This window comes from Miniopterus schreibersii (genome assembly GCF_964146895.1).
Source record: "Miniopterus schreibersii genome assembly, chromosome: 9".
NCBI lineage: Eukaryota > Metazoa > Chordata > Mammalia > Chiroptera > Miniopteridae > Miniopterus > Miniopterus schreibersii.
Window position 1 is genome coordinate 6,855,088 of NC_138118.1, and position 15,418 is coordinate 6,870,505.

Here is a 15,418-nt window from a genome sequence, read left to right on the forward strand (position 1 = left end):
CACCACACCTCCAACTTGCAAAATCCCTTCTTTCCCTTTAATGTGGGGAGGGAGGGTGGGAAGGGGCACAGGGCAGGGAAGGGAGCATCCTGAGGGTTGGCTTGAGTGTGCGGGTGCAAGAGGCCAAGATGGAGACTGGCTCCTGTCTCCTACGTCCCTCCTTGGACCTGTGTCCCGGCCACGTCCTAAGCATCATCAGTCACAGCTTCCCGCCCGGGCCTCAGACCTCCACGGAGCCTGGCTGCCGCAGGTGCCGCTGCAGGAGCTGAATGTTGTGTAGCAGCTTCTTTTGGTGGCCAGCCAGGGTGACGCCCAGGGCAGGCAGGTCTCTGGTGGGGAAGGGGTGGGTCAAATCTGGGCCAGCTTCTCCACGATTCCAGGCTTGACCCTGGCTGAGGGCCCAGAGGCTCCCCCACCCGCCTGTCCCTGCTTACTCCAGGCTGAGCTGAGCCACATCACTGAAGGTGCAGAGGCCACACCTGGAGAAGCTGTCCTGGTAGCACTCTAGTCCGATGGCCGAGAGCCAGGCCTGAGGTGAGTCCAGAGAAGGAAAGTCCAGGGCCACAGGGTTCAGAAGGGCCTGTGACGGTCTGAGGGGGGAGGGGCAGGCAGGTCAAAGTCCCCTCTTCATCCTAGACCCCGCTCCTCAGTTTTCTTTTTGGTTTGCATCGACCCTCCCTGGTTCTCCCAGGCTCCAGTCCCAAGCTCCAGACCTGTCCCCAGAGCTCCCGCCGGCCTGCAGAGTGTCTGGCTTGCGAATCATCTTGTCAAATGCAGCCACCAGCTGGTCAAAGTGGGGACGCTGGGTACGGTCTTTCTGCCAAGTGTCCAGCATAAGCAGATGTAGTCCAGGAGGACAGCCTGGAGGTGGGGGCAGCCGGAATTCCTGCTGTATTGCATTTAGCACCTGGGGATTAGAGGAAGAATATGGTGAGGGAAACTGCTGCACATGGGAAGGAGTATATTGTCAGGTAAAGGGGTGGGTTGGGATCAGGCAGAACATGAGATCGCAGTGGTGAAGGAACTTAAAAATACAGAAAGCAAAAGCCACGAGATCTTAGGGAGGGAATGGATCAGAGAATGGAGATCTCAGAATGTGTGAGTCTGTGAGGCTGGTGGGTGAGAAGGATCGGGGGTGGGGAGGCAGCAATTCTAGATCAAGAGCTCACCTCCTGGTCACTCATGTCCCAGTAGGGCCGTTCTCCATAACTCATCACTTCCCACATCACTATCCCAAAGCTCCAGACGTCACTGGATGTCGTATGTTTTCCATGTGCAATGACCTCTGGGGCTGCCCAGCGAAGCATACAACCTGGGCCCTGAGGGGTAGGGTTAAAAGTACCAGTATCAATAATCACAGCAACAGTCACTTTATTGAGCAACTACTTTGTGCTTAGATGTGAGTCAAAGGTTTCACATCAAGCATCTCTCTTAATCATCATGAGAACCCTGCAGGTAGATGACATTCTCATTTTGTAAAGGCTGAGGCATTAAGAGACATGGACTTGGGCAAAGCCACAGAGTTTAGGGTAGAGTGCTCAGGATTTGTGCCCAGCGGCCCTGACTCTAGTCTGTGATCATTAGGGGAAGGGCAGGAGGCGGTTCTAGGTCTCTGAGGTCTCCCGCCTTTCCCAATGGCCTCGAGTCCTGAAATCCTTGAATGGCCCCCTTGCCCAGGCTTCTATGCTGAGTGAAGCACAGGTGAGCGCCAGCCCTCCAGACACAATGATATGCCGCCTGCCGAGGTCCCTGCCCCAGGCCCTGGCTCATCCCCGAGCACCCGCTAAAGAATGCAGAGCCGCCAGGCCGTGCTCTCACCTGAGGGCTGTGGCCAAGCCGGGCCACTTTGCATACCAGGTGGCTATTCACCAGCACGCTTCGGGCAGAGAGCGCTCGGTGCACGAAGGCGAGACTGGCCAGGTACTGCATGGCGGCCGCCACGCCCCGCTGCATGGCCACCAGCTGCAGGCTGCTGAACTGGCCCTCCCGCTGCTGAGGGGCAGGGGGCAGAGGTCAGCAACGGCGCGGGGAACCCCAACACACGCACAGCAGACGTCAGCAGGGGAGGGGAGGGGGCTCGGGAATCAGAAAATGGCCCGGGAATGAAGGCTGAAGACCCCCGGAGGTGGGCAGGAGGGGGCAAAGGTATAGGGCTCTGCCTCTGGAACAGTCTAGAACCGCGCACACTCCCGGACCCAATGCCTCCCCGCCTTCCCCCAGGCCAACTGACCCTGAGGAAGCTGTCCAGGGGGCCCAGCTCCATGAGCTCGGTCAGCACCATGAGGGGCCGGCTTTTGGTGACCACGCCCTCCAGCCGCAGGATGTTGGGGTGCTGGAACTGGCCCAGCACGGCGGCCTGGCCGAGAAAGGCCATCTGCAGGCTCTCGGCACCTCCGGTCCACAGGGCCTGGATGGCCACAGCCTGCTCCCGCCGGCCCCTGGGCTGCAGCCGGCCCCGGCGCACTTCTCCGAAGGAGCCTGGGGGGACGGGGGATAGATTGGGCGATGGTCCAGGAATGACGGGGGGCTCACGGCGTCCTGCCCAGTTAGAAGGAATCCTGCCGGGCCCACCCCCTCTGCTGCCGCAGTACCTGCCCCAATGACCTCCTCGATCTTGATGTAGGCAGGATCCACCTCCCGGGCGAATTCTCGGAGGGCCTGGCAGGGGTCTTCGTATGTGGATGGGTCGATGTAATACTTCACCCCAAGCCCTGTAGGCATGTGGGGTGCGTTATGAGGGTGTGGTGAAGGTCCCCCCACACCGCACAGGCGTGCCCTCTGACTTCTGAAGACAGTGCCAAGGAGGTCCCCTCAGCCTCAGGGGGGCCAGCCTTGCCTGGTGTGCTCCTGGCCTGAGCCCCCAGCTCTTCATCTCTGCACCCCCACTTCCCCAGACCCCTCACCTGGGCTGCTGTACTGCTGCAGCTGCTCCGTGTAGCCTGTCCCACGTCGTTTCCTAAGGGACAAACCAAAGGCCTGGAATGGCACTCGCTCCCTCTCCTCCCCTTCCACCCCGCACAGGGTGCCGTCTAGACTGGGGTGGACCAGGGCCCTCCTTCCCACCTGTGCATGGACCCAGGAAAGGGCGGGTATGAGGGTCTCTGCAGCGGGCTTTGGGCCCCCAGGACTTGGGGGGTGAGGCAGGGTGAGCGGGGACACGAGGAAGGGCTCACCTGTGGAAAACCACAGCCAGCACGGTGATGGCCGCCAGCAGGAGGAAGGCCAAAGCCCCCAGGATGGACCCAATCACCAAGGAAAGTCTCTCCGGAAGCTGGGCCGACGGCTCACCTGAGGGGCCAGCCGCCCAGGGTCACAGGTGGCCAAGGCCTCAGGTGTGCCTTCAGCAACATGCCCACCATGAACCCACCCAGCCACCCAGAGCCAAAGGTCGGCGCTTGGCCACAGCGCTCCTCACAGCCTCCTGCCTGCAGGGCCCCTGGGCCCCTCCTCACCACCCTCAGAGCCACCGCCTCCATGCTGGCTCCCTCACCTGGAGGCAGCGTCTGGAAGTAGACTTTACCCCCGTAGGGGCCGTGGCCTGCAGCGGTCCGTGCCCGAACCTGGAAGCCGTAGATGTGGCCGGGGCTCAGCTGCGTCACGGTGGCCGTGTTGGTCTCGCTGGTCAGGGTGAAGGAGTGGGATTCATCTTCTGCCTGGGGGTGACAGTCACTCATTCCTAGTGGCTAGTCCCAGACCCTCCCCCCTGCAACCGCCTCCAAGACTTCGGCTCCTCCCACCTTCCTCCGGGCTCCAGGGCACCACTCCCTGCCACCCCCCTCTAGCCCCACTGGGGGGCACTGCAAGCTCCCGGAGCCCTGCTGGGCTGCCCCCCTTCCAACCTGGTCATAGTAACGCAGCTGATAGTCCAGGATGTTCCCGTTGGTCTGGTCTGGCTGCGGCCAGGACACCGTGATGCTGTTGGACGCCCTGCTCACCTGGTGCATCGCGGGGACTGCGGAGGGAACTGGGGTGGGGGGTCAGTAGTGGGTCTCCGGGGACCAGAAGGCGGGAGTGGGGCAGGGGTTCTAAGGAGGCGAGGTAGGGCCTCAGGCACAGGAAAAGGCTCACCTGCGTGGGTGGTGCTGACATTAATGGACGCAGTCTGGGGAGGGTCGGGGCTGAGCTCTGAAACCCCGTTGACAGCCTGCACCTCCAAGATGTAGGGGACGTGTGCCCGGAGACCCCCGACTAACACCCGGCTCTCAGTCAGGCCCCTCTGGCGGGGGTCAAAGTGCACTTCATCCCTACAGCGGTGACAAGCGCCCCCGCTGCCAGGCCCCTGGTGGCTCCCGCACTCCTTGCACACGACGTTGAAGAGCAGGTCCCCGCGCCCCCCAAGCTCCTGGGGGAGGCGCCAGTGCAGCATGAGCGCTGAGCCTTGCACCTCGAACCACAGCTCCCGGGGAGCCGACGGAGGGCCTGGGTACCAGGGCGGGAAGGGCCACAAAGAGGGAGTGATGGGGTAGGAGTGACAGAGGGAGGAGGCCGGGGCAGACAGGGACAGCACAGGGTGGGGCCAGAAAGCAGAGGCGCCCACGCGCAGAGGGAGGCAGGTGGCCGCCCGGGGTGACGAGGTCAGAGAGAGAGACAGGTGGGGCAGGTAGGGGAAGACACAAAGGACAAAGGAAAAAGAGATGTCACCGCCAATGCGCACCAGCCCTACTGGTCGCCCTGGGGGTCCCCACCTTCCCGCCCCACTCCCAGTCCTGTTTCTACCTCTGGGGCAGGTGAGGGACTCACCAGTGCAGGGGGCCTGTGGGGGGTCGGAACTGGCCCGAAAGAAGCCCACAAGGCAGGGGCAAATGGGGGCTGCAGGCTCGGAGGCGTGGCTGCGGGCAGGGCACGGTGAGCAGGGGGCATTCCCGGGCACGGCCTTGTAGGACCCCACAGGGCAGGCTGAGGGGCAGAGGAGAGTGGAGGCTTCAGCTCATCAGCATCCCCCCTCCCCCACCAGAGCCCCCCCCCCCAAGGCTGGCTCCTCCTTCTCCCCAGAGATGGAACCCCAGCCCTCACCTCCCTCTTTCCCTCCCTCAGGCAGAGATTACTTCTGCCACTTGCTGGGGTGGAATTGCATTTCCACTGATGGAAAAAGTGAGGTGGGCGGGGGTTATGGGCAGGCCAAGCTCCAGAGGTAGGTGTCTGTAGGCTGATTGCATAACCTCCCTCTGCAGAGGCCTCCTGCAGCCTCCACCTGCGGCAGAGCCCTTCCCTTAGTCCCCAGCTGGGACTCCCTGCCCTCCACCTGCATCCTGCCACCTGGCCCGGGGATGAGCCCGCCCCACACACGGGGCGAAGGCGGACAAAGGACCCCACCCCAAGACGACCCAGGAGTTCATCTCCTGATCTCCACCACTTCTCAGGCCTGCAGCCCTAGCAGCCTCAACAACGGCCGTGGGAGTCTCCAGAAGGTGTTGGAAATGTCAGATGAGTGGATGAGAGTGGATTTGTGTGCTTTTAGGAAATAAACAGGAATCCTTCCCTCAAATAGCTTATTCCTGACCTTTTGGGAACAAAATGACGTTTGGGGGTGTTCAGGAAAGGAGCCCAAAGGTTGGGGCAGGTGGAAAGAGCAAGTGGGAGCCAGGGTCTCACCTTGGCAGGCCTTGTCTCCACGTGTAGGCTGGTACCCAGGTTGGCAGCGGCAGCCCCCGACAGCGACCATCCACTTGCCCTCCCCATTGCAGTGCAGCCTGGGGGGGCTGCCCCCCGCCTGGCCCCCACTTCCATCCTCCTCTGGCTCTGCATGAGCCACACAGGTGCCCATGGCTGCCACCAGGGAGGCCCCCCCAGCCCCACTAGCCTGGGTCTCAGGGAAGGAGGCGAAGGCACGGAGCACGGAGGGGCAGGCATGGTAGAAGAGCTTGACGGCTACGAGGGCCAGGCAGGCCCCGGTGTCCTGGAAGGCCACGTAGAAGCCACGCTGGGTCAGGGGGCCGAAGCTCCGCTCTTTGATGTTCAGCTGAAGCCCGGCCCTCGGCCCAGGCCCCTGGGGCCCCACTGCCCAGGCAGAGGCAGCGGGGAAGCTCTCGTCCGCTGCAATCGTGTCCACCTTGGTCCAGCGTTTGAGGTGCCAGGTGGAAACACTGTCGGGGCCGTCGGGCTCCTCCGCCTGGCGGTAGTAGAGCGTGAAGGTTTCCCGACAGGTGCCCCCAGCCACACCCAGGCTGGAGCACGCCCGAACAGAGAAGTGGAGTCGGATGTGTGCCCTCTGGGCCCCGAGTCGCTCCACAAAGTGTGTCTGCAGCCAGTTGTCCTGCCCGGTGCCTGGCGGGGCCCCTGCCACATGGCAGGCCTCAAAGGTCCGAGTCAGGCGTCGCTGGTCATCCAGAACGCTCACTTCATCCCACTGCAGGGAGGGAGATGGGTGTTGTTAGCAGCTCAGGACTTGGAGGGTGCAGGAAGGTGGGGGGGAATATCTCTTCCACTGAGATTTAAAATTAATGACATGGCCAGCAGGGTAAAGGATATCCCGAAGCCCTGCCCCTCTGGAGAGAGAGTCTTATTCCAATAGTCCCTACCCAGGGACTCCTTCTCCAATCCCACCCTTGGGGGAGCAGGGGGAGGGCGGGGCCATGGGTTCAGAATGGACTGACACTCACCCCACCTGGCGGGTAGGTGAGCCAGCCTATCTCAGACGTCTCTCCGCTGGTGTCCAGCAGTATCTCTGCCCAGAGATAAGAAGGGTCAAGCAGTGGCCAAGGCTCCCACCAGCACTGCTAACTCCCACCCCATTTCCAGGAGGAAAAACAGAATCTCCCCCCCTGTTCCATGGAACTTAGCAGCAGGAGCACTGCTGACCTTCAGGAGCCTTTCTCTGAAACCCTCCCACTCCTTTCCCCATCTCCATGTCTCTAGTCTCTTCTGCCTTCTCTAAATCTTTCCCATTTCCCACTGTGCTGGGTGTCCACTGGCAGGCAGGGGTTCTCAGGTCCCCACTCCCTCTTACCTTCCAGAGCCAGAACCGAGGACACCAGGAGCAGGACCCAGAGACTGCACACCATTCCCGCCACTCTGCTCCCTGACCGTGCAGCACCCTCAGCAGCCATGGGGCATCTTCAGGGCTCCCACCATTGCCCTGGCCACCACCCTGCGCCCAGGCAGGGAGGGCTGCTGCTTTGCAAGACTGGGGTCTGCAGTCGAGCTTGTTTCCTAGGGAGACACAGGCCCAGAGAGGCCGGGGGAGGTAACTGCACCGCTTCATTATGGCCCAGGCTCCAAACCTGACCCTGTCTCCTCCTATAGCTCTCAAACTGTCTCAGCACCGACGGTGGGACGAAAGCAGGTGCCAAACCCACTGTCCTGGAGGGCCACGTGCCTGGTGGCTCCCGCCCCCCCATGGCCATCCTCCCTCTCAGAGCACAGAGTAGTTAGTTCTGGGCCAATCTTAGCCTTCTCTTCTGGAAGGAGCTATTCCAGTTTTCTCTTCATTTACTCTCTTCTGTTCCTCCTTCCTCCAGCTACCCTGTACTGGGAGTCGGGAGATTCTTCTCATTAAAAGCAAGTGGGTTAAAAGCTACTCCTTCCCTGGGGACACATGATCTCCCCTCCCCCACATCTTTTGACCCCATCAGAGTTGGACATGCCAGGCATCTCAGTGAGGCAGTGAAGCGAGAGGGACCACTGAAGAAGAGCCCTGGGGTATGTTGGGAGGGTGGGTGCCAGGACAGATGCGCAGAGACCAAGGGGTGAAGGCTGTCTGAGAAATGAGTCAGCGTACAGGAGAAAGAGAGCCATGGAGGACTGGCATACACAGGCATTTCATGAACCGAGGTCCTCTCTCCACAAGGGGCACATTTCCTCTACGGCTTCCAGAAAAATAAATGCATGCCTTAAATAGATGCAAAGATGCTTCTAGTTTGCTCACAATGAAAGGAAGGCGTGTTGAAACCACAGGGACATGCCATTTTGTCCTGGGAGATTAATAATGCAGTGGGTTGGAGAAGGCATGGAAAACGGGCTCTGTGATGGTCACTGCGCTCACGAGTTCACATTAGAGCGGTCTCTTGGAAGGGCCACTGTGATGTCTACCGAGCCGCTTCCCTGCTAAGAACTTGTCCTTCAGGTACCATACACTTGGATCATTTGCACAGATGTTCCAACAAGGATATTTATTGCAGAACTGTTTGTAAAGGAAAAGACTGTAAAGTAACTTACATCATTAGGAAGATGGTTTATGGGCATGTAAAGTACAGCATTGGGAATACAGTCAATAGTATTGTAATAACTATGTGCGGTGCCAGGTGGGCACTAAGCTAATCAAGGAGATCACTTCATAAGGTATATAAATGCCTAATTACTATGTTGTACACCTGGAACTAATATGATATTGTATGTCAACTGTAATTGAAAAAATTTTAAAACTATGGCACAACCTTCAAAAGGAGTAAGGGCTACTGTTTAGGTACTGCTAGGAAAATAATTTCCAAGTGAAAGTCCAGTGCAGAACAATATAAAGCACGCTCTCAAGTGGGAATTTAAGGATGTCCATATCCATGTCCACATCCAAGTGTGGGCCATTACAATGAGTAGACAAAGCCTGGGAAGAAAGCTGGAGGGATAGGATGGGAGCTGGTGCAAGGGAGACTTATGTTCACTGTGTTCCTTTTATTTTTTGTATTTAAAAAATCTTGTATATATGTATTAGCTTTTCAATAAATCATTTATTAAAAATCTATTCCTTTAAATCTGTAGATAATAGCTGTTTGGTAAAGTGAATCAAATTAGTGGGCATGCCCTCGAAATGACTGACTACATAATAAGCTACCCTTTTATATAAAATGCCCCTGAGCCTCAGAGGCATGCACTGCAGCCCACGAGCACATGACCGGGAGGCATGGTTGCCTCCAGGGTCACGGTGACAACAAACAGGCTCAGAATTTCCTCCGCTCCTTGCTCTAGAGATTAGTGATGACCTCTCTCTCTCCTTGTGGCTGAGTCTCAAAAGTCCATGAGTTGGATGGACAAGAACAGCAGACCACATTTATTTCTGTTGAGAAGAAAACAGTCATGTTGCTCAAAAGGCACAGGACTGAGAGTAAAAAAAAAAAGAAAAGAAAGTTGGAACACGTGTCCTCCTGGATATCTGTGGCCCTGGGACCCACAGTGCTGTCGAAAACGACACATTTCACAATGATGCTCTAATCAAACAGCGCCCAACTGTGATAAATATGAAAATCATGATGTGATTTCTATTACTCTAATTTTTCCTGGTAATGCTGGCTATAGAGTAAGATGAAGCCTTCGGTGTTACCTGCACGTGGTTACTGTGAAAAGACACCGTTTCTACATCTGTATGAGCTGATGTGTGGGGGGCACCTGACAACCAGCACTGACATTTACCTTTCATGCTTCTGGAACCTACATGTGAAACAGACTTCAACGCAGGGCACATGGAAGCATTTTCAAATCATCACATTGCACACCTTAAACTTCCATGATGTTATATGTCAATTGTATCTCAGTGAAGCCGGAGGGGGGGAGAAACATTTCCATTGGGCATATTATTCCGAAGAAACAAAGGTTCTTTGCCAATACTGTCACAAATGCTACTAGAATCATGTGCGGATTAAATGCACGCCTCTCAGAAGAACAGAGAGATAGCGAAGTGGAGAGCAGGGCCCCATCACCAAGGGCTGTTTAATAACTATCCTGAACTAGCTCATGTGGAAGGTGCACCCCCAAACTTCCCACGGCTCAACTCGGAGACGTGCCTGACTCACCAGAACCAACCCGATTCTGCCCAGACCAGAGTCTTTCGGAACAAACAGTCTTTCCAAGAACTGAAAATGCCCGCAAACTGTCTCCAAACAATGAAGGCTGTTACCCATTTTCCCGCAGATAAGTCTTTAAAATAGCCTCTTTCAGTCAGAGCATGGATGGAGCCTGGAGTCTGTACAAAGAAGAAACTAGAAGCACTGTGTCTTCCTAGGCTGATAAACTAGACAAATAATCATGGAGATGGGATAAGAAAACACTTCAGATACATCTCCATGATTATTTTATTTTTTGGAAGGGCGGCAAAACACGAGAGAAAACATGCAACGCGGAGAATATCAGCCGTGCAACGTGGAACATTCCTGAAGGTGAGGAACGGCCAAGCATCTGCTTTGATGACCCGCAGCACAAATAACGCGGTGGTTGTGGCCGCAGCAGCAGGGCGTGCGTGCGTGCATCGCTTTCGCTGGCATCTTAATGACAACATGAAGCTGGCCCCTCTCCAGAAATTCCAGAAAAGAGCAAAAGCAATTATGAGGCATGTTAAAGACACTCAGCTTCTGTCCTCAAGAGGGATCAGAAAGAAAAAAATAAAATGGATTGCCACATCCGTAATTTTTTAATAATTTTACTAAGAACAAAGATATCCATTAAAAAGAAATGGTTGAAGATGACCAAGTACCCAGAAGTGTACTTCGGCTAATCTGATGAAGACATCTTTTAGATTCGGATCCAGGAGACTGAGGGTTATAAACAGGTTTCTTCAGGAAAGGAAAAAAAAAAAAAAAATTGTGGCTGAGGGAGACTAGGCTGTTAGGTCAGTTCTGGCTCATCAAAGGAACCAGATAAACTCGAGTCTTTTCCTTTTTAATAGATAAAAGGAACCGGAGAGCATCTCTATGGCTAAAATAAAAATATGGAAAGAAGAAACTTTATCAAGATATGAAAGAAACTGCTGTCTGCGAATTCCTCCCACTGTGGATTCTTTTGAGACAAGTTTCAAAGGCAGAAATGTAAGTGACAAGAGCAAGGCGGCTCCGCGCACAGGCCTGGACGCAGGGCTAAGCGAGCGGGACTCAGGACCTGAGGACATCTTTCTGGGCTTTCTGAGGCCTGCTCAAGGCTTCTCTATCTTTGCCAACTAGGAAAGGAATTGGCCAGTGTTTAGAAATCCTCTCACCCATGAAAGAGCAGAAAACTTATCCCAATCAGGAAAACTTTCAAATGTCAGGTGTGTACATGCTTTTGGAAACATCGAACACCAGACGCGGCAGAAATGTAGCTATAAAATGATAGCTCAGAGAATGAGACTGGTCAGCCACAGTTTCCTGAGACAAATATTACATTCTGTGACTGTCTGGGTGTTTTGTTTTGTTTTGTTTTTCCCTCAGCTCCTCTTCTGGCTATATCACCTCATACCTTTTCCATACCGTAGAGACTCTACAACACCCACAAGCCCATTACACGTCTTAGGTTTGCCAAAATATGACAGTGTCTTAGGCATCAGGATTGTATTTTGTTTTAGAAACTGGCAAAGATTAAAGACGTGTAGAATCTTAGCTTCTAAATCATAGCTTATGGTTTCAGTTATCTATAAAAATGCACGATTTAAACAGGAATATGTCTGTACGAATTTTAAAAGTTAACTGTGCTCAAATCAATGTGCTAAATATGATAATTTTATGAATAAACCAAGCTGACTTGGTAGAGTTCATGCACCTCAATCCACAAAGCAGGTTTCTAAAAATTAAATAATATAAGCCAAATAAGTTTGGAAGAAGATATGGCAGAAGATATATATCAAGCCATTAAAACTGGTTATTGTAGGCGTATTGCATTATAGGGGGAGGGGTATTAACGTTGTCTTACAATATTTGAATTGATTTTCTTATTACAGTGAGCATATCTTCTTTTCATAATTTAAAAAATCTCATAAACAAAAAGGGGAAATATTTATAAAACCTAGACTAGTATAGTATATATTTATATTTTATCTTCCCTCTTTTTCCCCCACTGTAGGTTTCAAAATATCTAGAAAATTTCATCTAGAAGAAGAAAGCAGAGAGAGAGAGAGGCAGGAGGAGCTGGGAATGAATGAGCAAACGAATGTCAACAAGAAAAGCAATGAACTTTTATCCCTGGATTTTCCTTAAGCTTCTCTCCCAAGAAGTTCACATTGTCCCACTGATAACATCACACTTCTCTTACAGGACATCAGAACTGTGACTTCAAAAGGAAAGAGGGGACCAGAGGGGACCGGGCACTCGGAACACACAGGAGGGGCATCAGGGTAAGCAGGGCTCAGACAGGAGCATGCAGTGAGGCAAGGCAGGCTGCAGGGGCCCTCGGGGCCGAGTGGAGGTCCCAAGGGCACAGGGGTCAATGGTTTTAGGTCTGGGGTGGTTGCTGAGCTGGTCCTCACACTTGTGAGCCACAGGGTCAGCGTGGGAGGGGTCGGCACACAGGCCCTGCCCTCCGTCCTGTTCCGCAGCTATTTAAACGCCCAGGAAATTCCAGTATAATCCTTGTTCAGCTTAATGCTTCAGCCGCTCCCCTTTAATCTCCACCTTGGACCTGGTCTCAGTCACCCTGTCTTCGAGCCCCGGCCTCCTGCCTTGTAAGGGATGCCACTGGCCTTTAAGGCAGCACCCAGAGCAGACAGTGAGGAGGTGGCTGTCCTCCGGCGCTTCAGCCCCTCCGCCCTGGCTGGGGAGCCAATCTGTGGATTACCTAGCAGAGGACAGTCCTGTGTCCCTTAAGGCCTCCAGCCCTGAGAATGTCCCCTAGAGCATGAAGATGCTGACGAATGTGCCTCCCACTGTGGAGCTGGGGGAGGCTCTTAAGATGCAGGCAGTGTCTGGGTTTAGCCAGACAGCCATTTAGAACCAGGCTGTGCCCTGACTCTGGGAAGGAGCACAGGGAGGGTGCTGGGGCAGGCGGCACACGTGCCCAAGGGATGAGTAAGTGGAAACTGGGAGAAAGCCCATGAGTGCCAGGACCAGTGCCTGCAAGAGCGAGTGTGAGGTTGTGTAAGGGAGAGTGTATGAGCGAGATGGGTGTGGATGGAGGTGCTGGGAGGTGTGTGAGTGTGAACACGCCCATCAGTGCAGACCCGGAGCGGCCCTCAGACGCCCATGCGCCCTACTCCACCCCGAGTCTGCCTGTGAACTGCCCTCTGCCCCACGAGTTGCTTCTGCAGAAACCCCTGGGCTGGGAGAGGGGGGTAAGCAGGGAAGTAGAGAAAGGGAAACCAGGGGGGGCCAACCCCCTTTCCCCCAACTCCATCCCCCCTCCTTCCACCTAGTGGGGAGTGCAGTGTGAACAGGAGATGGTGATGGGGGTGATGGGCTGGGAGAGAGAGCAGCTGCCCCAGAGGAGAGATGGTCCTGCCCTTCCCATGCTTAGCCCATGGCTGCCTGTTGCGCCCCAGCATCCTGGTGACACAGCCATCATTGCCCGCCATCTTCTTGCACCCTAAATGAACCGATGGACCCCAAAGGAGTCCTCCTCCCTAGGCCTCTAGGTAGGTACAGAGGTGTCCCCACCCTGGCCTTCCTGGGACAAACAAGGTCCTTTGCCCTGAAGGAGCCAAGTGGTCCCTCTCCACAGCTCTCCGCGTGTCTCAGTCCCCTAGTGTCCCACTGCTTGGACAGTTTCCCGGCAGTGCCCACAGTCCCACAGCCCCTTTCCCACTGAACCAGCGTCTCCCCTTCCAGAGCCAGAGTCAATGCCCCTGGCGGTGCAGGGCCTGGCCCAGGTTAACTGATTGGGAACAGGCCCAGCCGCTTCTCTCCAGGGGCAGTGCCAGGGACATTACAACATCGGCTGCGCTGGGCCCACGCCAGCTCCCCCGGGGGTGGGAGGGGAGAGGGTACCAGACGGCCAAGACTGGTGGGTGGCGGCCGGCGGGGCCAAGCTCCCAGACAGCCGGGGAGGGGGAGGGGGAGGGGCAGGGCAGGAGACTTTGGGGCAACTTGAGGTTTTGTCTGGGGAGCAGGAACCAAGGCTTCCCGCCACCGCCAGGCTACCTGCGGAGATGGGGTGGGGAGCGGGAGAGCCGTGGGGAGCCGGGCAGGTGTGGGATTAACCTCCTTGCTCCTCCCAGCTCCGCCGGGATTGGAGAGGAGCCACCGGAGCGGTGGGCAACCCTCTGCAGAAGGCTGGGAGCCCGGCTCCGCGAGGACCCCCAGAGCAGGACCCCCATGTCAGAGCCCGAGGAGTGTCTGCAAACAGCGGGGGTCGCGGCAGTAGCTAGGGCAATGGGGGTGTCAACGAGGCTGCATCAGTTCCCCACCCCCTCGCCAACCCGGTTCTCCCTAGGGAGGGGTACTCGGCACCCCCCGGAGACTCCCGAGGATCTGCAGAGGCCTTGGCTGGAGGGACCCTCAACTTTTGCAAACCTTAATTCCTCTGTCCTCAGGCACACCGACCCCCCAACAACCCCCCAACCCCCACCACCGCCTGCGACCCCGGGGCTCACCTTCCGCCGGCAGCAGGCTCCGCAGGTCTGCGCCCCCGAGGCCCGGCGCTCGCCCCGCGCCGCCGGCGTCCGCGCTCGGGTGCGGGGTCCCTCGCTCTCCACTGCCCGGGTCCCCCCGGCGCAACGCGTCTCTGGGGCTCAGGGCGGCCGGGAGGCGGCGACTGGCGGGCCCGGGCTGCTGCCCTGGGGGCGGGGCGCCGGGTTGGTGCGGGGCCCGCTCGCGCTCGCCGTCGCCGCGCTGGGTCGCGGGTCCCGCCGCCCGCGGCTCTGCTCCCGAGACGCGGCGGGCGCGAGCGCAGCCCGGCCCGCCCCTGCGCGTCCCCCGCAGCCGGCCCGGCCCGCCCCCCTCCGGCCCCTGCGGCCGCCTCCTTCCCCTCTTCCGGGGCGCCGAGCCCGCCCTCGGCCCGGGCGGCGAGCGCGCGGGGAGAGCGCGTGGCGGCGCGGGGCGGAGGGACGTGGGCGCGGAGGGCGGCACGCGCGAGGGGCTGGCGCAGGCGGCGGTCCCCGGAGATGCGCTTAAACCCCCGGGACCGGCGCGGCCCCTGGCCCCGGGAGAGAGGGGCAAGCGCTGCCCGGCGGAGCGCGCGGGGCTGCAGCGGGGCCGGACGCGCGCCCTCTCCCCTCCCCTCCCCTCCCCGCCCCTGCTTTTCTGCTTCAACTCTAGGAACTAAACCCTCTGTTTTGGTCCCTACTCAGGTTTGAACTCAGGTGGGCGTGAGCTGAGAAAAGCGAAGGAAAAGCAGTGGGTGGAGGGAAAAACAAACCTCAGAGGGTACGGGGGCGCCTAGGCGGCCAGGGAGGGGGCGCGCGGGTATGAAAGCGTCGCCGATCTAGCCTTTAAACCCATCTCCCTGCTCGTGACCCTGGATCTTTGTCATCGTTGGGGCTTCTGACTCTCCCCTCCCCTGGGTCTTAGGGGATGTCCTGAGGTCGGTGCCTGGCCCTGCCCGGCCCGGGCAAGTCGCTGCGCCCCTGGGTGCCGCCTCCCTCGCCCGCGCCCTCGAGAGAACCTCCCCCGCCGCGCGGAGAGGCTGTGGAAGGGACTCAGCGGGTTCCTGGAAGGGAGGGGTGAGGAACGCAGGGGACGCCGCGAGGAGAGGCGTTTCCGTCCCCCCCTTCCCCCCACCCGCCTCTGCTCGAACCCGGGGTAGGATCGGGGGTCTTTTGTTCGCGATCAAAGCGCTGAGCCGGGGCCTCGGGCGAGGCGTTGCTACCACCTGCTGG

General features: G+C 57.3%; 1 protein-coding gene across 2 annotated transcripts; it reads right to left on the reverse strand.

Moving 5' to 3' along the window:
- Positions 1–10: 10 nt before the first annotated feature.
- Positions 11–14,714, reverse strand: EPHB6 (EPH receptor B6). 2 transcript variants are annotated; one of them, XM_081146410.1, is made up of 17 exons: positions 14,195–14,714; positions 6,947–7,149; positions 6,600–6,664; positions 5,593–6,346; positions 4,741–4,896; positions 4,069–4,419; positions 3,840–3,964; positions 3,491–3,653; positions 3,174–3,288; positions 2,904–2,956; positions 2,592–2,711; positions 2,231–2,478; positions 1,819–1,992; positions 1,170–1,319; positions 714–907; positions 435–590; positions 11–329 (listed from the first exon to the last, which is right to left on the reverse strand). In XM_081146410.1, exons 2-17 carry the CDS (start codon positions 7,044–7,046, stop codon positions 221–223), a joined length of 3,033 nt encoding a protein of 1,010 aa, XP_081002536.1. In that variant the 5' UTR covers positions 7,047–7,149; positions 14,195–14,714; the 3' UTR covers positions 11–220. The 2 variants fall into 2 exon arrangements, with proteins under 2 accessions (XP_081002536.1, XP_081002537.1); XM_081146411.1 differs by lacking the exon at positions 14,195–14,714 and having other exon boundaries at positions 12–329; positions 1,819–1,989; positions 6,947–7,143.
- Between the last annotated feature and the right edge of the window lie 704 nt (positions 14,715–15,418).

Excerpts from the sequence above, each read along its gene's own strand:
- EPHB6 (XM_081146410.1), bottom strand. The coding sequence starts at position 7,046 with ATGGCTGCTGAGGGTGCTGCACGGTCAGGGAGCAGAGTGGCGGGAATG. Across the intron at positions 6,665-6,946 it reads CTCGGTTCTGGCTCTGGAAG|AGATACTGCTGGACACCAGC; the intron begins GTAAGAGGGAGT and ends ATCTCTGGGCAG. Across the intron at positions 6,347-6,599 it reads TCACCTACCCGCCAGGTGGG|TGGGATGAAGTGAGCGTTCT; the intron begins GTGAGTGTCAGT and ends CCCTCCCTGCAG.